This window comes from Lucilia sericata, unplaced genomic scaffold (genome assembly GCF_015586225.1).
Source record: "Lucilia sericata isolate MDLA Ls3-8-SP2 unplaced genomic scaffold, ASM1558622v1 Contig000412F_arrow, whole genome shotgun sequence".
Lineage (NCBI taxonomy): Eukaryota > Metazoa > Arthropoda > Insecta > Diptera > Calliphoridae > Lucilia > Lucilia sericata.
The window spans coordinates 310,015-332,040 of record NW_023994430.1 but is presented as its reverse complement, the minus strand read 5'-3'; the positions used below and the strand labels follow the sequence as shown (position 1 = coordinate 332,040).

The window sequence follows — 22,026 nt, the reverse complement described above, 5'->3', positions numbered from 1 at the left end:
TAGACTTACCTGTAGTCAAGACTGTAGACTGATCTATAGTCAAAACTATAGACTGATCTATTGTCAAGTCTATAGAGTCAAGACTATAGTCTATGTAGTCAAGACTATAGACTGATTTGTAGTCAAGACTATAGACTGATTTGTAGTCAAGACTATAGAATGACTAATTTACAGTCAATACTATAGACTGGTCTATTGAAGACTATAGAATGCTATGTAGGCAAGACCATAGACTAATTAAAAGTCAAGACAATATCAATCTATAGTATAGACTGATCTGTAGTAAAGGCTATAAACTGATCTGTATTCAAACTGTATAAACTTATCAGTAGCCGACGCTATATATTCATCTACAGTCAAGGTTAAAGACTGATCTGTATTCTGGATTATAGGATGATCAATAATTATGATAATACTGATCAATGTCAATACTGAATACTGATCTGTAGTTAAGACTATAGATTGATCCATTATCAAGACTATAGACAGTTCTATCGTCAAGACTATAAACTGATCTGTAGTAAAGACTATAGACTCATCTATAGTCAAGGTTATAAACATATCTATATTCAAGACTATAGACTGATCTGTAGTCAAGACTATAGACAGAACTTTAGTCAAGACTAAATACTAGACTGATCTATAGTCAAGACTTTAGAATGATTAATAGTCAAGACAAATCTACAGTCAATACTATAGACTGATCTGTAATCACCAAAATAGACTGGTCTGTGTTCACGACTACATACTTATTTGTAGTCTAGACTAATCTTGTCTTGACTAGATAGTCTTAACTATAGATCAGTCTATAGTCTTGACTATAGATCAGTCTATGGTCTTTACTAAGGATTAGTTTATAATCTTCCCTATAGATTAGTCTATAGTCTTGACTACAGATCAGTCTATTTTATGTCTTATCATAAATATTTTCATTTTAGATATTTCTATACAAATGTTAAACCATTATTGGATTCTATTAATTATTTGCTAATTTCACTATTAATTAAATTCAAGAATATCTTATTTTTTAATATCGTAAAATTTTGTTTATTGTTAATAATATCATAAAATTAAATTTTATAACTTCATTAAATTGTTTACACTATAAACAGATATCGTTTTCTTCAATTTAATTATATAAACTTCTAAGTTCCTGTTTTAAAACCATAAAATCTTCGCGTTATTCAAAAGTTTCAATATTTATGTGTAACACTTTTTCAAAACTAATGACTTCTTTATATTCGACTTTAACAAAATCTCAAAACAATGTAACACTAATTAAATGTATTCTGTTTTACTTGTTAAATAAAACCATAAACCTATTTTTTTCTTTAAATCTTTTAAATTGTTTTCTATTATTTATAGTTTTAATAGAAAACTAACGGTTGACCAATCTCTAAACATTTTTGCTAGTAATTCAAATTCGTTTGCTTTAACTTTTAAACAGTTAATCAAATACTTAAGCTAATAAATAAGTTAAATCAATAAGCAGCCTTTTGAAATTGCCAATTTGACTTACAAATCATGTAGTAGTACTTACTAGTAAGCATTTTATTTATACTTGCACTTGACCGTTTACTTTGTTTTATGGTCTTTAGATTTTCTAAGTAGAGAAAGTCTCTTGTGTCTGTCTGTCTTTCAAGTATTTGCATTTTTAGTTCATAAATAAATAATAAATTATGGGTACTTAAGGGCAAGAGTAGTATAAATCTTTTATAAGATTGATTTGTTTAATTTGTTTTTGTTTGAATGTTTGGGCGTAAACAGTGGACTTATTTTGTGATTTACAAGTACCACTCTTTATCTACGAGTACGAGTAAGACAAGATTGCAGTTAGGAAAGTAATATTTAACATTAATATTTAGAAATTTGAGCTTAAAAAATAAAAGTAATTTTAAGGAGACTACTTATCTTTATACATATATAATAGAGAAAACATTAATCCCGTTTATATTAAACAAATTCCAAGGCTTCCGTCCAACCTTTAACATAATTTCTACTTCTTGGGAAGTCGCTTAAGTTAGGTTCTGTTCAGTTAAAAGAAAGCTTTATAAAGCTCTTCTCCCTTTGCCAATAAGCTCTTTAAAGTTTATTGGCAACCACTATTTTATCATTTTAAACCATAAATATTATTTGTTTAATTAATACAAAATTGTTTTTAATAATTATAAATTTTAAACACTTTTTCAAATTGCTCTCTCTTTTGTTTATAATTCAGATAAAATCTATTTGGTTTGTCTTACCCATAGTTAATTCATATTTTGATCGTGTTAATGAAATGAAAGAAAATTTTTCAATAAAACTGCCAGCAAACGCAGCAGAGTAATAGAAAACTAAAAAATTGGCATTAAAATTTAATTAAGTGAAAATATATATTGCATGTATGATTCTTTCTTGAAATTTTTATTAAACACACACCCAAACTTTTTTTTAAAACTAGTATTAAAAATAAAACAATTGAATTGCTTTTTATTACACACATTTTACACTTAACGAAAATGTTTATGAAAGAGATTAAAGTTACTTCGATCAGATGTCAGATGATCATGAAAGAAAATTTATGAAAAAAATTTTCGATAAAAATAAATGTTAGTCAAATATATAGTCTTGTCTCTAATTTAGTCTATAGTCTTGATTATACTATTGACTACAGATCAGTCCAGATCAGACTTGACTAAAGATCAGTCTATTCGCTATCGATAGGTCTATAGTCTTGACTACAAATCAGTCTATAGTCTTGACTATAGATCAGTCTATAGTCTTGACTACAGATCAGTCTATAGTCTTGACTATAGATCAGTCTATAGTCTTGACTATAGATCAGTCTATAGTCTTGACTATAGATCAGTCTATAGTCTTGATTATATATCAGTCTATAGTCTTGACTATATATCAGTCTATAGTCTTGACTATATATCAGTCTATAGTCTTGATCATAGATCAATCTATATTATTGACTATAGATTAGTCTATAGTCTTGACTAAAGATTAGTCTATAGTCTTGACTAAAGATTAGTCTATAGTCTTGAATAAAGATTAGTCTATAGTCTTGACTATACAACAGTCTATAATCTTAACTATAGATCAGTCTATAGTCTTGACTATAGATCAGTCTATAGTCTTAACTATAGATCAGTCTGTACTATTGACCTTAGAACAGTATATAATCTTGACTATAGAACAGTCTATAGTCTCGACTATAGAACAGTCTGTAGTTTTGACTATAGAACAATCTATAGTCTTGACTATAGAATAGTCTATAGCCTTAACTATAGATCAGTCTATAGCCATAACTATAGATCAGTCAATAGTCTATAGAACAGTCTATAGTCTAGACTATAGATCAGTCCATAGTCTTTACTATAGATCAGTCTATATATAGTCTTGACTATAGAACAGTCTATAGTTTCGACTATACAACAGTCTATAGTCTCGACTATAGATGAGTCTATAGTTTTGACTATAGATGAGTCTATAGTTTTGACTATAGATGAGTCTATAGTTTTGACTATAGATGAGTCTATAGTTTTGACTATAGATGAGTCTATAGTTTTGACTATAGATGAGTCTATAGTTTTGGCTATAGATGAGTCTATAGTTTTGACTATAGATCAGTATAAAGTCTTGACTATAGATCAGTCTATAGTCTTTATTGTAGATCATTCTATAGGCTTGACTATAGACCGGTCTAGATCAGTTTATAGTCTAGACTATAGATCAGCCCATAGTCTTTACTGTAGTCTTAGCTAAAGATCATTCTATGGTCTTGACTATAAATCAGTCTATATAGTCTTGACCATAGATCAGTCTATAGTCTTGACTATAGATGGGTCTATAGTTTTGACTATAGATCAGTATAAAGTCTTGACTATAGATCAGTCTATAGTCTTTACTGTAGATCAGTCTATAGGCTTGACTACAGACCGGTCTAGATCAGTTTATAGTCTAGACTATAGATCAGTCCATAGTCTTTACTATAGATCAGTCTATAGTCTTAGCTAAAGATCATTCTATAGTCTTGACTATAAATCAGTCTATATAGTATTGACTATAGATCTGTCTATAGTCTTGACTATAGATGAGTCTATAGTTTTGACTATAGATGAGTCTATAGTTTTGACTATAGATCAGTATAAAGGCTTGACTATAGATCAGTCTATAGTCTTTACTGTAGATCAGTCTATAGGCTTGACTATAGACCAGACTACAGTCTTGACTAAAGATCAGTCTATAGTCTAGATCAGCCTATAGTCTTGTCTATAGATCAGCTTATAGTCTTGTCTATAGAGCAGTCTTAAATATAGATCAACTTAAAATCTTTGATATAGATCAGTCTATAGTTTTGACTGCAGATCAGTCTATAGTTTTGACTACAGATCAGTCTATAGTCTATACTATACATCAGTCTACAGTAGGTATTGATCAGTCTATAGTATTTACTTTAGATAAGCCTATAGTCTTGACTATATATCAGTCTATAGTCTTGACTATAGATCAGTCTATAGTATTGCTTATAGATCAGTCTATAGTCTTGACTTTAGATATGTCTTTAGTCTATACTTTAGATCAGCCTATAGTTTTAACTATAGATCAGTCTATAGTCTTGACTATAGATCGGTCTATACTCTTGACTATAGATCAGTCTAAAATCTTGACTATAGATCATTCTGAGGTAGCGAATATAGATCAGTCTATAGTCTTCACTATAGTCTTGAATATAGATCAGCCTGGAGTCTTAATATAGATCGATATGTAGATCAGTCTGCAGTCTTTTTACATATTAATCCTTACTATGGATTAGTCTATAGTCATGTATATAGATCAGTCTATAGTATGGACTTTAGATGAGTCTATAGTCTTGAAAATAGACCGATCTAAAGATCGTTCTTTAGTTTTGACTATAGATCAGTCTATAATCGTTTCTTAACAATTTTTTAAATTTATTTTCTCAAAATGTTCATATTTCGTATTTTTCCTAAGAAATATAAACAATAGCTCCATACCGATCAAACTCATAAAGTTTTATAGAGAAAGTGAAATTAAAATATATTACCAACAAAAAATATTGTCAACAAATCTGACAAAACATGAACTTGAATTTCTCTCTAAAGGAAGTTTTTTTGGTGCCTTTTGGCCTCCAAACTGCTAAAGAAAAACATTACACAAATCTACAAACAACGATAAATGATGATGACATTTCATGGGAAACCAAGATGTTAAATAAAAGATGCATAAACTTAGGAAAACAAAGAAAACATTCCTAGTAACCCATAGAAACAAAAGAAGCCACCAAGTAGTTGGCCAAAGTTAGATGTCACTTTAAGTTGGTGGTAGTGGGTTTGACTTTTAAACCCACACACATATATAAACACAATTATTTATCAGAAAAGTCTAAAATCTTTAGCTTTAGTAGTCATTTGAAAATATTTCTTGTTTAAACTGCTGCTGCTACTAGTTGCACTTACTGCAATTGGGTGGAAAATTAATGAGGATCTTGTAACAATAGTTTGTCTTTTTTAATGTTTCAAACATGTTCACCACCAACAACATAATGTAGCAACAGTCCTACAAACTGATACTTATTTTCACTTATTTATTTAAGGAAAAGTTTTTCTCTAGTTTTTTCTTAACACTTTTCCTAATAACGTGACTAAATAATTTTATGGTTTTGTTGTTGTTTTTGGTTAGCACAAGGTCATCTTAATTGCCATTGTAATGAATTTACATGAGTTTTATAAAAATTTCAAGATCTTTTGAATACCCAACATTTGTTTATTTCTTTTGTCTGAATATTTATTACGTTTTCATGTATCACTTTTTAAGGTTTCTTTAGTGAAAGCTTAAAGTTTTAAATTTGTTGTCAATTCTATTGATCTTTTGAGTAATCAATTTTGATCCAATATAGTTTACTGAATGCGTCTTATTCATTCAAAAATTTCTGGAAAATAAACTTTCTCATCTAAGTACACATATGTTTTAAAAGAAAAAATTTGTCTTTATTTGTTGTGGTTTTTTTCAAGATCTTTACCACTAATACTATTTGTTGCAGGCAACATATTGTTATTTTAACCATATAAGCTAGATTTTATGCAAATTTCTCATGTGTGTCAAAGTGTAAAAATTGTGATATGTTGATATATTAAATCGATGAATGAAAATCAAAACAAATAAATATGATATATGAAAAGTATGTTAAATGTTGAATCAGAGATTCCCAAACTAATTGAAATCATTATTCCGATCTAATGTCTCGTCTATAGCTTTGTCTATAGTCTGGGATATAGTCTGGTCTACAGTCTATAGTCCGATTCATAGTCTGGTAATCTCGTTTCTTCTACAGTCCTGTCTAGTCTATAGTTTGGTTTAGACGAGACTAAATAGTCTGGTATATTGGTTGCTCTATAGTGTAGTATACAATCTGGTCAATACTCTGGTCCATATAGGATATTCTATAGTCTATTCTATAGTCTAGTCTATGGTCTATAGTCTAGTCTATAGTCTGGTCTAAAGTCTGATCCATGTTCTAATACATAGTCAGTTCTATAGTCTGGTCTATAGTTTGGTCTATAGTCTGGTCTATAGTCTGATCCATATTCTGGTATAAGTATAGAACAGTCTATAGTCTTGACTATAGAACAGTCTATAGTCTTGTCTATAGAACAGTCTATAGTCTTGACTATAGAACAGTCTATAGTCTTGACTATAGAAGAGTCTATAGTCTTCACTATAGAACAGTATATAGTCTTGACTATAGAACAGTCTATAGTCTTGACTATAGAACAGTTTATAGTCTTGACTATAGAACAGTCTATAGTCTTGACTATAGAACAGTTTATAGTCTTGACTATAGAACAGTTTATAGTCTTGACTATAGAACAGTCTATAGTCTTGACTATAAAACAGTCTATAGTGTTGACTATAGAACAGTCTATAGTGTTGACTATAGAAAAGTCTATAGTGTTGACTATAGAACAGTCTATAGTGTTGACTATAGAACAGTCTATAGTGTTGACTATAGATTAGTTTATAGTCCTGACTATAGATCAATCTATAGTCTTGACTGTAGATCAGTCTGAAGTCTTGACCATAGATCAGTGTATAGTCTTGACTAAAGATCAGTCTATGGTCTTGACTAAAGGTCAGTCTTTAGTCTTGACTATAGATCAGTCTACAGTCTTGACTATAGATCAGTCTATAGTCTATACTATTGTCTAATACATAGTCAGTTCTATAGTCTGATCCATTGTCTGGTATAAGTATAGAACAGTCTATGGTATTGACTATAGAACAGTCTATAGTCTTGTCTTGACTATAGAACAGTCTATGGTCTTGACTATAGAACAGTCTATAGTCTTGTCTTGACTATAGAAGAGTCTATAGTCTTGACTATAGAACAGTCTATAGTCTTGACTATAGAACAGTCTATAGTCTTGCCTGTAGAACAGTCTATAGTCTTGACTATAGAACAGTTTATAGTCTTGACTATAGAACAGTCTATAGTCTTGACAATAGAACAGTCTATAGTGTTGACTATAGATTAGTTTATAGTCCTGACTATAGATCAATCTATAGTCTTGACTGTAGATCAGTCTGAAGTCTTGACAATAGATCAGCCTATACTCTTGACCATAGATCAGTGTATAGTCTTGACTAAAGAAGTGTATAGTCTTGACTATAGATCAGTCTACAGTCTTGACTATAGATCAGTGTATAGCCTTGATTATATATAAGTCTATAGTCTGGACTATAGATTAGTCGATAGTTCTTGCTATAGATCATTCTTTAGTCTTGACTATAGAGAATTCTATAGTTTCGAATATAGAACAGTCTGGTTTATAGTCTGGTCTATAGTCTGATCCAAAGTCTGGTATAAGCCTGGTCTATAGTCTACATTGTTGTCTGGTACAAAGTCCGGTCTATAGTGTGGTCTATAATCTTGTCTATAGTCTGGCCTATAATCTGGTCTATAATATGGGGTCAATAGTCTAATATATAGTATGGTCTACAGTCTTGTCCATTGGCTAGTTTGGACTATAGTCTGGTCTATAGAATAGTTTATATTATGGGCTGTAATCTCTATATATTGAAGACTTTATTCGGGTCTATAGAGAAGTTTATAGTCTTATCTAAAATTTAGTGTATAGTCTAGCCAAATCTAGTCTATAGTCTGGTCTATAGGGACGGCTAAAGTTTGGTCTATAGTCTAGTGTACACTGTAGTCTATAGTCTGGTCTAAACTATATAGTCTGCTCTATTGTATGAGACATAGTCTGGTCTGTAGTCTGGTCCATAGTGTAGTCTATACTTAGTTTGGTCTATAGTCTGGCCTATAGAATAGATTTAATCTATGGTCTTGAATATAATATTCTGATCTATAGTCTCCACTATAGTAATCTCGTCAGTAGTCTAGTGTGTTGTCTCGACTGTTGTCTGTATTAAAATTTTTTGTAATCTAATAATAACAGTTTGGTATCTAATAATAACAGTGAATACCTCTATTATAATTATTTACTAAACATTACCATTTAATGTAATTCAACAACTAAAAACTATTAAGTTAACAAAGCGCAACAAAACAATTCACGGTTTAAAAATTTATTCAAAAGTAAACATTATTTGGAAAAAAAAGAAAATTTCTTTTATTCTTTAAAAATTTGCTAACAAAATAATTGATTTTATTAAAACTTCTCTTTTTTGTGATTTATCTTTACAGCCGTTTCGCCATATTTAGATTTAGTATTATGTCCCATACGAGAACAGCCCTGGTCTTGTGCACGCCAACAATCGGCCCGTCTCTTAGATATTTGGGATAGTGAATTGCATGTACAGTGGCAAAAGTTGAAAGGTAAGTTGGTAAATGTTTAAATGTTTAAATAAACAACAGTTTATTAAATTTAATTATGCTATTATTAATGTTTTTCTCTTTTTTGCTTGTGGCCATTAAATATGCGTATTGCATAATTTAATAAGTTTAAACTTTTAGTTTTGCCAGTTATTTTAAATGTAGTTAACACTTAATCTTAGCTATTTTTAAAAGAGTTTTACTACTTGCAGAAATATTACAATTTTATGGGTTTTTTTTAATGTTTTACCAGTTTTTTTGTTTGTGATTTTTTCTTGTACTAAGTAGCTGAGTTTGTGGTTAAAATAAAAATAGTCATAAAAATAAATAATTACAGTTTAGTTCATAAATCAATAAAAATAAGCCGGTAGTTTTGTTATGTTACGAAAAGCTGTAGGCTCATAAAATAGTAATCATGACGCATGCGCAATATTTGTTTAAAGAGTTGATTATGTTAAGTTAATCTTAAATTATTTAGTTGACAATATAGGCCAAATTATAAAACCATAGTAGAGACTATCAGACTTCAGTTAAGACTTTATGCCTAACTATAGTCGAGACTGCATATCAGATTTCAATCGACAACAGACTGCAGTCAAGACTAAAGACCAGACTATAGTCTAGACTCTAGTTCAGAATATAGTGCAAGCTATAGGTCAGGCAATAGAACATACTATAGATCAGACTAATATCGAGACTACAGAACAGACTATAGTCGAGACTATATTAGAGACTATAGACCAGACTATACTAGAGACTATAGACTAGACTATAGTAAAAACTATAGAATAGACTATAGTAAAAACTATAGAATAGACTATAGTCGAGACTAAAGACAAGGCTATAGTCCACATTATAGTTTGGACTATAGTCGAGTTTATAGATCAGACTATAGTCCAAAATATAGACTGGACTATTGTCGATGCTGTACACCAGACAATATTCCATATTACGGATCAGACTGTAGTTGATACTATATAGATACTACATAGACTATAGTCGAGTCAGTAGACAAAACTATAGTTGAGTCTATAAATCGGACTATAGTCGAGTCTATAAATCGGACTATAGGCTTGACTATAGTCGAGTTTATTAAACAGACTATAGGCTAGACTAAAGTAGAGTCTAAAGACCAGAATATAGTCTAGACTATAGTCGAGTCTATAGACCAGACTATAGGCTAGACTAGAGTCGAGTCCATGGACCAGACTATAGGCTAGACTATAGTCGAGTCTATAGACCAGACTGTAGGCTAGACTAGAGTCGAGTCTATAGACCAGACTATAGCGTAGACTAGTGTCGAGTTTATAGACCAGACTATAGCGTAGACTAGAGTCGAGTTTATAGACCAGACTATAGGCTAGACTATAGTGGAGTCTATAGACCAGACTATAGGCTAGATTATAGTCGAGTCTATAGACCAGACTATAGGCTAGACTATAGTGGAGTCTATAGACCAGACTATAGGCTAGATTATAGACGAGTCTATAGACCAGACTATAGGCTAGACTATAGTCGAGTCTATAGACCAGACTATAGGCTAGTCTATAGTCGAGCCTTTAGATCAGAATATTGGCTATAGACTCGACTAAAGAGTCTGTAGACCAGAATATTGGCTAGACTATAGTCGAGTCTATAGACCAGATTATAGTCGAATCTATAGACCAGACTATAGTCGAATCTATAGACCAGATTATAGTCGAATCAATAGACCAGACTATAATCGAGTCTATAGTCCAGACTATAGTCGAGTCTATAGACCAGACTATAGTCGAATCAATAGACCAGACTATAATCGAGTCTATAGTCCAGACTATAGTCGAGTATATAGACCAGGCTATCGTCGAATCAATAGACCAAACTATAATGGAGTCTATAGACCAGACTATAGTCGAGACCAAACTATAGTCGAGTCTATAAACCAGACTATAGTCGAGTCTATAGACCAGACTATAGTCCAGTCTATAGACCAGACTATAGTCCAGTCTATAGACCAGACTATAGTCCAGTCTATAGACCATATTATAGTCGAATTTATAGACCAGACTATGGTCGAGTCTATAGTCGAGTCTGTAGTTGAAGCCATAGACCAGACTATAGTCGAGTCTATAGACCAGACTATAGTAGAGTCTATAGACCAGACTATAGTCGAGTCTACAGACCAGAATATTGGTCGAAGTTACAGACCAGATTATGGTTTAGGCTATAGTCGAGTCTGTAGTTGAGGCCATAAACCAGACTATAGTTACCGAGTGGATTATAATGTAGACTTTAGGCCAGACCAGTCGGGCCTTAAGACTCCATCATTTCTGTTTGAACTGTTTAATTTATAATTTGTCATTATCTTCTATTCCAGCTGAAGCTGATCGTCAATTGAACTCTACACTAGAAAGACGTGGCTACAGTGATTCCACAACTTTAAGCAAAGAGAAACCCTCGACAATTTTAAAGAAAATTGAAATTGGCACAAATTATATGAAAGAATATTTAGCTGAAACTATGGATGGGTAAAATATCGATAATACATTTACATAATTATTTTAAATTAAATCAATACCATTACAGATTTTTGGGACGTGAATATGAATATTTACAAAATACCAAAAACAATTATCAAACACAAAACGACGAAGAAAATGAAGAACATGCCGATGAGTATGAAGAGACTGAGGATGATGATGACGAAGAAGAAGAGGATGGACAAGAAAATAATGCTAATGAACAGTCAGGAGATTTAAAAAATACCAACAATGGGGCAGAGAATGCAAATAATCATAGTCATGATGCGGATGGTGATGTTGAATTCTTTGAAATCGAAGAGGGAGCAGATAATAACGAAGATAATGAACAAGAAACTGAAGATGCTGTTGAAGAACTCAAAAAACCAGGAGGTGGCAATAAACGTCGTAAGAAGAAAAAGAAGAAGGGCAGTCAACATGATATTGCAACTCAAGCTGCTAATCTCTTAGTCATACAACCATTAGAACATCAATTAGCATCACATCAACATCATGATGATAGTTTTGATGCGCATGGTGCTACACAGCTGCTTAAACCAGTTGTTCAGAAAATCAAACCTCTAAAACAAAAGAAACGCAAGAAGAAGAAGGGTCAACATGGTGGTGGTCATGGCGGTGCAACTGCTACTTATGTTGTTGAACAAGAACCTTCAACCGATCATTTCGGTTTGGGTCTACTCGAAGAATTGGCCGAATGGGATGATGGCGATGGATTGGGCGGAAAGCGCAAGAAAAAACATTCAATGAAATATGGTAGAAGTAATGGAGGTGTGTGTTTGAATAACTTTTTTGCACCCTTTTCCATACACATATTATTATCATTTTTTTTGATCATTATTATTTACTTGCTTTTAGCTTTTTTTTTCTTCCTTAATGACCCTGCTTTTTTATACTTTTTTTTGATTTTTTCTTTTTTTTAGGATTTTAGGATGAAAAGTTGAGTGGGTTGATTGAAATTGTAGATAAGGGGGTAGTGATTTTTTGAAAAACTAATTTGTAGACAAATTTCGAAATATTTTTGTGTTTATAGAAAATTTTCGAAAAATTTTTATTTTTATAGATATTTTTTGGAAAAATTTATATTTCGATAGAAAATTTTCGAAAAATGTATATATTGACCAGACTATAGTGGATTCTATAGACCAGACTATAGGCTAGACTATAGTGGAGTCTATAGACCAGACTATAGGTTAGACTATAGTCGAGTCTATAGACCAGACTATAGGCTACACTATAGTCGAGTCTATAGACCAGACTATAGGCTAGACTATAGTCGAGTCTATAGACCAGACTATAGGCTAGACTATAGTCGAGTCTATAGACCAGACTATAGGCTAGACTATAGTCGAGTCTATAGACCAGACTATAGGCTAGACTATAGTCGAGTCTATAGACCAGACTATAGGCTAGACTATAGTTGAGTCTATAGACCAGACTATAGGCTAGACTATAGTTGAGTCTATAGACCAGACTATAGGCTAGACTATAGTTGAGTCTATAGACCAGACTATAGGCTAGACTATAGTTGAGTCTATAGACCAGACTATAGGCTAGACTATAGTCGAGTCTATAGACCGAAAATTTCTCTATTTTTTTTCATAGAAAATTTTAGAAAATTTCTCTCTTTTTTTTCATAGAAAATTTTCGAAAATTCCTCTCTTTTTTTAGAGAAAATTTTCGAAAATTTCTCTCCTTTTTTATAGAAAATGTTAGAAATTGTCTCTCTTTCTTTTTAGAAAATTTTCGAAAATTTCTCCCTTTTTTATTGAAAATTTTCTCTCTTTACTTTCATAGAAAATTTTCAAAAATTTCTCTCTTTATTTTTAAAGAAAATTTTCAAAAATTTCTAACTTTTTTTATACAAAATTTTCGAAAATTTCTCTCAGTTTTTTTATGGAAAATTTCTCTCTTATTTTAAATTTTTAAAATTTTCTGTTTTAAATTTTCGAAAATTTCTCTCTTTATTTTTATACAAAATTTTCGAAAATTTCTCTCAGTTTTTTTATAGAAAATTTTCAAAAATTTCTCTCAGTTTTTTATAGAAAATTTTCAAAAATTTCCTTCTTTTATTTTAAATTTTCGAAAAATTTTCTCTTTTTTTAAAGAAAAACTTCAAAAACTTCTCTCTCACTTTTAAAAGAAAAACTTCTCTCATTTCTAAGAAAATATTCGAAAACTTCTCTCTTTTTTGTAAGAAAATATTGAAAAACTTCTCTCTTTTTTTAAGAAAACAATCGAAAACTTCTCATTTAAGAAAAACTTCGAAAACTTCCCTTTTTTAACGAAAAACTGTAAACATTTCACTTTCTACAGAAAATCTTCTAAACTTTCTTTTTAAAAATAATTTTCGAAAAAATTTTCTTTTTAAAAAAAATTTTCGAAAAAATTTTTTTTCTAAAGATAATTTTCGAAAATTCCTCGTTTTAAAAAGAAAATATTGAAAAGATTATTTCATTTTAAAGAAAATCTTTGGAAAATTTATTTATTTTAAGAAAATCTTCCAAAATAGTTCTTTTTTTAAAGAAAAATTTCCATTTGTTTCAGTTTAAAGAAAATTTTCCAAAATTTCACTTTTTAAAGAAAAATTCCCAAAATCTTTCTTTTAAAGGAAAATTTTCCAAATATTCTCTTTTTAAAGAAAATCTTTAAAAATTTCCATTTATACAAAATCTTTCAAAAAAGTTGTTAAATTGTCAAACTTGGCATCACTGCGTTAAATGGAATCTAAATCCACAAAATCACTCTTATCGACCTTTGTATGATCGCCCTCTAAACTGCATTATCGATTAACTTACTCAACGTACAAAAAAGCAAAATAGGAAGTAGGTAAAACAACGATTACACTTACAATATGCCAAACTTTGAATTGTAATTTAGAAACCACACACACACTCTAGAAAACAAAACTTTATTTACCGTTTCTACACCAAGGTATCAGGTTAATGGTTCAAGCACAAACTAAGCATGAGTTAGTAGAGACAAGCACCATTGTAGGAACATTATTATCTTCAATTCACACAAACAGGGTCCACACTTAAAAGAACAAAATTTGATCGTTAAATTTTATTTGTTAAAAAAGTAGTTTTTTTGTTAGTTATTTTATGTAAAAAATAGCTTTTAAGCTTATTCCTCTCTCTCTCTCTCTAATCTATCTAAAAGCACTAAAAATCGCACCCATTACTAACAAACACCACAAACCTCCCATTTTTTTTGATTTATTCTAAATTTTAAGCATTTCTCTTTTATCGCCCCAGAATATTTTATTAAACATGATTATTTTGATTTTCTCCCCTCCTCACAGTGACTCGCGGCAAGAAAAAGAAGAAGAAGAAGGCTTTAATGAAATTGATGCTTTTGGGCTCTTTCCTTAAGGCCAAAATAGAATTGTTGCTGAAACTGTTGGGTGCTCATTTACAAATTAAGTTCTTTGCCATTGCTTTGATTGGTCTGCTGATCAATATTGCTCGTTTCTGGATTGATGTCAAACGTGGTGGTACACCACAGAAGGTATGAATGTTTTAGTTCCATGTTTGTTTTATTTATTGTTAATTGTTCGTTTTTTTTTTAACTGGGTTTTATTCAATGGGTTTTCGCACTCACAGTTTTTGAAAAAAATTGTTTTTTACACTTGTTTTTTTGTTGTTAATTGTATTATACAAAAGTTTTTTTTTTTGGATTAAGGGTTTCACAAAAGAATTGTTTAAATTAATTTAAGTTTTCTACAGTCTGTATATTTGTTTTTGTGTAAAAATTTAAAAACAAAAATTGTGATCAAATTACAGCAGTCGATTAAGGATGTAAGATCTCGTATTGGATAACGATTTAAAAATAACTTTTAAACTAAAATTTTCTTCAAAATTATGGGAATCTATTGTTAATTTATGATCATTTTTACATGAATCGTTGAAGTGGACTAACAAATTGCTACCCCAGTGACAGAGTATAATCTTCAAAAGTATTGAGCTGTAACCAAAAATTTCTTTATCGCATCTTAAGACATTTTAAGATTTTATCACAGAGATGTCTTAGTTAGAGACCCCCATTTTAATCATATTCGAGACGTTATAACTGCGCGATGTCGTATTTTTTAAATGATGTGTTAAAGAAATCCAACGCGGCTCAATCCTTAGAAAAAGATTTAGTATCTATTCGCCATTCATACACAGCAAGATACGAATGAGTGAAGTTTCTTAACATAAACCTAAAATTTCTTGCGGATCGGTCTATATTTAGATGAAGATCTCATATAATCAGATTCTTCCGTGATTTTCACTTCACAAGTCGAATAAATCGCTTAAACAAGAGAAAAATCCAATATAAATAACTTTCCATATAATGCCAACCTCCGAATACAACATAAACTTGTATAAAGTTCTTCCAAAAAATGGCATTAACATCAGATTTAAGTTTTATATATACCAAATTTCATCACGATCGGTCCATAAAGCTCCCATACAAATCCCATTTCGAAAAAATGTACAGAAATCGTATATAGGACTTTTTTGTGATCGGTCTATAATAGATCATAGCTATGGGAGTGATATTATTCCGGATATAAGTGTACAGTAGTCATATATAGGACTTTTTTTTGGGATCGGTCTATAATAGGTCAAAGCTATGATTCTGGGAGCGATATATTTCCGGATATAAAATCCCCCACGATTGCTGATTGGAAATATCTTAGGAACTAAGTCCTTTATAGATCAGTATATAAGGTTTTCACAACATTTCCCTGTAAAGGAGAAACCGTGGACTAGATATTTGACATACATAGTAAACATAAAGTTAAGTTTAAGCGTTATAGTCATATAAGTTTCATATATACCTAATTTCATCACGATCGGTCCATATAGCTTCCATATAAAACCTATTCCGGAAAAAACACATTCATTCTAATAAAACAATCATAAGTGTACAGAAGTCATGTATAGAACTTTTTTTGTGATCGATCTATAAAAGGTCCAAGCTAAGATCCTGGGAGCGATATTATTCTGGATATAATATCACACACGATCGCTGATTGGAACTTACTTAGGAACTACGTCCATTATAGATTACCATATAAGGTTTTCCCACCAACATTTCCCTGCAAAGGAACGATCGTGGACTAGTTATATTTCTTCGTATTTGATGTAGTAGATGTTAAGTTATAGTTGTATATGTTTCATATATACATACATACATACATAGGTACCTAATTTAATCATGATCGGTCCATATACTTAGCTCCTATATTAATTCTCATAAAACAATCATAAGTGTATAGAAATCACGATCGCTGATTAGAAATATCTACGTTCTTTATATATCATTATATAAGGTTTTCCCACCTACATTTCCCTGCAAAGGAACGATCGTGAACTAGGTATATTTCTTCGTATTTGATGCAGTAGATACATGTAAAGATAAGTCTAAGAGTGAAGACTGAAAGTCTTCGGAAAATGTTGCGTGCCACATTTAATAGTTTCTTTAGATTCTTTACTGCATCTTTTTCGCATCTTCTAAGCGGGAGGAGCTACACTGAAAAACTACTTGAGCATGTGTACGTCTAAGTTTTGGTTGTTTGATTTCAAACAGAAAGATGTACTCGATCAAAAAGGTTTTAAAGAAAGTGGATACATTCTTAGATCTTATGGGGCCCCTTGACCTTCATTTGGGAACCATTACTTTAGAATAATTTAGAACTAAAGTATTTGAAACAAGTAGAACCAGTTGGAGCGCTAATTATTAGAATTAGTTTTCTGTTAGGTTTAATAAAAAGTTGTCAGTAAAACTAAAACGGCATTGGATGTTATTTTAAATATGCTTTTTATTGAGAAATATGCTGAGAATGTGGAGGCTAGGAACTAAAAGACTAAAGCGAGTAAATCACATTAGAATACTGTACGAGCTAGGTCTAACAGGGACTGAAGGAAGTACGGAGGGTATTTCAGATCATTTGGTTACGATCTTGGACTTCGGAGTTACACATGCAATAGTGGCGGTTAGTAACTAAAAGACTAAAGCAGATAGATCACTCTAGAATACTGTACGGAGTAGGTTTAACAGTGATTAAGGGAAGCACGTAGGTTGTCTTTGATCATTTGGTTATGATCTAGGATTTCGGAATGGCACCTTCAATAGTGTATCCTAGTAGGGACAAGTGGAATGGAACCGAAGTACTGTTTAAGAGGTGTTCAGTTTATCTGCTTGATATCTACATGAAATTATCTTATAGACTTTCGGAGATATTAGCAATATAGAAAGCCTTGGATAATATAAAAACATCCGACTTACCAGGTTAACCAACCAACCAGGTTCAAAACGAACTCTACTTGACTGTTTTGGCACACCACGTTAACCATAAAAACATCCATTACTAGGGAGTTGGATGCAATGATTTATGTTGATACTCAGACAGCTTTTAGGGCATTGATACGTCATACCTAGACCTCTTTAGATTAGTTGCTAACTGTAGAAGTAAGGTTGTGTTGGGTACCGGGACACTTTGATATACACGATAACGAGATCGCAGATGAACCCAGCAGTTCGGTCGGTCCCGGACTACCTATTTAACCTACCCCTAGCCACCGACTGCCCAAGTGTCTAGCTATTTTAACATGCAATTGTCCTAAGAGGAAATCAATCGTCATCCCAGTGATTACAAAGGGGACACTAAAGTGAGGATTATCTTCAACCTCGTTTACAAAGAGTACATGCGTGACGAAAGACAAACTAGAGCCAACCAGGTGCTTAGACGTTAGTGGAAATCACTGTCTTTTTCGAATGCATTGACTCTTTGTCGATCTGCAGGGAATTGACCAGATAGGGTTCGAATAGTAGAGATAGATCTGTAAAACCTTCTATCTCTTATTACTATAGTCAAATCTCCGAAAATTTCAAAGACTTAACCAATCGATCCTGGTACAGTTTTTAAAGCACTATGTACGAAGTTTAACGCAAAAGTAATCATGGTACTCTTAGAGTCTTAGTTTTACTATTTTATAAATAGTCGACTTTTCGACTTTTTCCGACTTTTCAACTTATTTCGACTTTTCGAATTTTTTCGACTTTTTGACTTTTTTCGACTTTTCGACCTTTTTCGACTTTTTTCGACTTTCCGATTTTTTCGACTTTATGACTATTTTCGACTTTTTCGACTATTTTTTTACTTTTTTCGAGTTTTCCGACTATATTAGGGTTTTTCACTTTTTTTCCACATTTTTAAGATTTTTGAATATTTTTGACTTGTTTCTACAATTTTTGAGTTTTCGACTTTTTCCAACTTTTCGACTTTTTCCCACTTTTCGACCTTTTTCGACTTTTTACGACTTTTCGACTTTCTTCGACTTTTTTCTACTTTTTTCGATTTTTTTCGACTTTCAGACTTTTCGAATTTTATTAACAAAGTCGACTTTTCGACTTTTTTCATAGACCATAGTAGAGTTATCGACTTTTTTGGAACAAAATAGTCGACTTTTTTTTTTTCGACAAAAAGTCGATTGTTCGATTATTCGAAAGTCGATTTATATAACCCTAGTAATAATCGGTCAATGCGCAATAGGAGCTTTTTTGCAGGTTCTCTGAAAACGAGGAGAACCCAGTGCCAAAGTCTGGTAGTGAAATGGCTAGGTATTGGAACTGTTAGATGTAGCTGTGACTTGGTCCGAGTGGATGTATTACCTTATGGTATATAATCCTCTGAAACTAAAACTAATTCAATATTTATAAAGGTATAAAATTTCATGCAAATCGCTTCAGTATTTCTGTGAAAACTGGACTCAAAAAGGGGGTATGGCCTTAAATAAAGACCTAAAGTCCTAAATTGAAGACCCTTAGATAGACAAAAGGGAGTTGTTTTTAATGAAGTTGTGAAACTATGACTGCAAAAATTTAAATTTAAACTATTGGGGTTATTATTTCAACTGTAATAAAAATGCTTTCAGAGGCTAATAGAAGGAATAAAGAAATTTGAAAGTATTATTTACCGTGGTCATTACAAATAATTATTAATAACTGTAATAACTTTTTTAGGAAAGAAGATGATAAAACAAAATTTTGATTTTTTTCAAAAACTGTAAAATAAACTTGTAAAACTACTAATGGAACCATAAACGATCGTGTAAACAACCTATAACAATTTTGGTTACTAAATTCCGAGCAGTTAGTATAATCTAATAACTAACTCTAGTGGTAAATAAAAGAATTTGTTAATATTTGTTAAAAATAAAAATCTGATTGTTAAACCCCTTCTTTTATACACCCCTCTGTTTTGAAACAAAACCGCCTTTTACACACCATCTCTAACTATAACTACTTATACACTCGGAATGGCAAGAAATCTTCCCTTCTTCCCATTCACAAAACCGAAAAAGAAGAGAACGAAATAATCCTCTTTCTCTCTCCGTCTTTCTCTCCTTTTTGTAATCATACACTTGGTATCTTTGGTATTTCCTTGGGTTATTTTATTTCAAAGAATAAATCTTTCTAACGACAGGTTGTTTATGTTGAACATGCACATCATCAGCATCATTATGAAGATCATGGCGATGACTGGAGTGAATCGGCCGGTGGTGGTGGTGGCGGCTATTGGAAGAGATCTTTGCAAACAGATTCCACGGAAAACACTTACGATTCGGTAACCGATAGTTATCAACCCCGACCACAACAGGTACAACTACTGCAGCAACAATCACAACAACAATACGATCCCCAATATTTGGCATATCGAAATCAATGGCAACGAAAGTGAAACTTCTAATCGATTTGAAATTTCGAAATTTTCTTTAATCTAGTGAATGTTTGTAAACATATAAAAGATAATGAACCTTAAATTTTGTTTTAAAAATTTTGTTTTGGTTTTAGCGAAAAGAAAAATATTTAAATTTAATGTTTTGTAAAAAAATTTATTATTAAAGAAAAAAAATCTAAATAATTTAGTTTCAAACACTATGAAACTGTTAAAAAGGCCACAATATTGTTTAGTTTAGTTGAATTATTTTTTTTTTAATTATAAGAATTTTTTATATTAATGAAATAAATTATTTTAAGTTTTATTTATTATAAAAAATAAAATACTACAAAAAAATCTAAATTAAAAACAAAATTAATAAATTTATTTATTGCAATATAAGTTAACAACTTTTAACTAATAATAAATTGTTAATTACAAGTTGTTCACTTATGTTCATAAACATATCAATTTTAATGGTAATTTAATTTATTTTAATTAACAATTAAATTTATTTTAAATTGTAGGAAGTTAATTAATTTAGGATTTCATTTTGCTAAACGAAACTGTTAATTTTTTTTTTTATACAAATTTGTCGTTTCTTACTGAATAAATGAGCTCCTTAGTTGATTAAAGTGCTATTAAAATTGTTATAAGTTTTATTAAGTATTTATTTATCGACATATTTTTACATGTATTTATTGTAATTTATTTATTTATTGTTAATTTGTATAATTTATTTAAAGAAATTGAAAAAAAAAAATAAAAGAAAATGTTAAAATACATTTCCTTCAAAGATGTAAAAAGTTCTGCAAAATAAACTGTAAGTATGCCAATAATCTATCAAATTTCCAGACTGTAGACTACTCTAAAGTAGACCAAGAACCAGACAAGGCTTCAGTATAAACAAAACCAAATTAAAGATACTATAGATCAGACTATAAATCAACCTATAAACTTAACTTAAGATCAGACTATAGACTGAACTTGGATTGAACTAAAACTGAGCCAGACCTAAAGTGGAACTAGAACTGAACTAGAAATGAACTAGAACTGAACTAGAACTGAACTAGAACTGAACTAGAACTGAACTAGAACTGAACTAGAACTGAACTAGAACTGAACTAGAACTGAACTAGAACTGAACTAAAACTGAACTAGAACTGAACTAGAACTGAACTAGAACTGAACTAGAACTGAACTAGAACTGAACTAGAACTGAACTAGAACTGAACTAGAACTGAACTAAAACTGAACTAGAACTGAACTAGAACTGAACTAGAACTGAACTAGAACTGAACTAGAACTGAACTAGAACTGAACTAGAACTGAACTAGAACTGAACTAGAACTGAACTAGAACTGAACTAGAACTGAACTAGAACTGAACTAGAACTGAACTAGAACTGAACTAGAACTGAACTAGAACTGAACTAGAACTGAACTAGAACTAGAACTGAACTAGAACTGAACTAGAACTGAACTAGAACTGAACTAGAACTGAACTGAGAACTGAACTAGAACTGAACTAGAACTGAACTAGAACTGAACTAGAACTGAACTAGAACTGACTAGAACTGAACTAGAACTGAACTAGAACTGAACTAGAACTGAACTAGAACTGAACTAGAACTGAACTAGAACTGAACTAGAACTGAACTAGAACTGAACTAGAACTGAACTAGAACTGAACTAGAACTGAACTAGAACTGAACTAGAACTGAACTAGAACTGAACTAGAACTGAACTAGAACTGAACTAGAACTGAACTAGAAATGAACTAGAACTGAACTAGAACTGAACTAGAATCTGGAACTAGAACTGAACTAGAACTGAACTAGAACTGAACTAGAACTGAACTAGAACTGAAACTAGAACTGAACTAGAACTGAACTAGAACTGAAATAGAACTGAACTAGAACTGAACTAGAACTGAACTAGAACTGAACTAGAACT

At 31.2% G+C, this 22,026-nt stretch overlaps 1 protein-coding gene across 2 annotated transcripts in view; it reads left to right on the top strand.

The window, feature by feature from the left end:
- LOC119604634 overlaps window positions 1-20,257 on the top strand; it is a 29,951-nt gene extending 9,694 nt beyond the window's left edge. The window contains exons 2-6 of one of the 2 annotated variants that reach the window (XM_037957392.1): window positions 8,714-8,845; window positions 11,199-11,349; window positions 11,408-12,129; window positions 14,663-14,868; window positions 19,838-20,257. In XM_037957392.1, coding sequence (XP_037813320.1) covers window positions 8,714-8,845; window positions 11,199-11,349; window positions 11,408-12,129; window positions 14,663-14,868; window positions 19,838-20,092 — 1,466 coding nt within the window. In that variant the 3' untranslated portion in view covers window positions 20,093-20,257. The remainder of the gene's footprint in view (window positions 1-8,713; window positions 8,846-11,198; window positions 11,350-11,407; window positions 12,130-14,662; window positions 14,869-19,837) is intronic. The other variant, XM_037957393.1, reaches the window with a different exon arrangement.
- The last annotated feature ends 1,769 nt before the right edge of the window (window positions 20,258-22,026 follow it).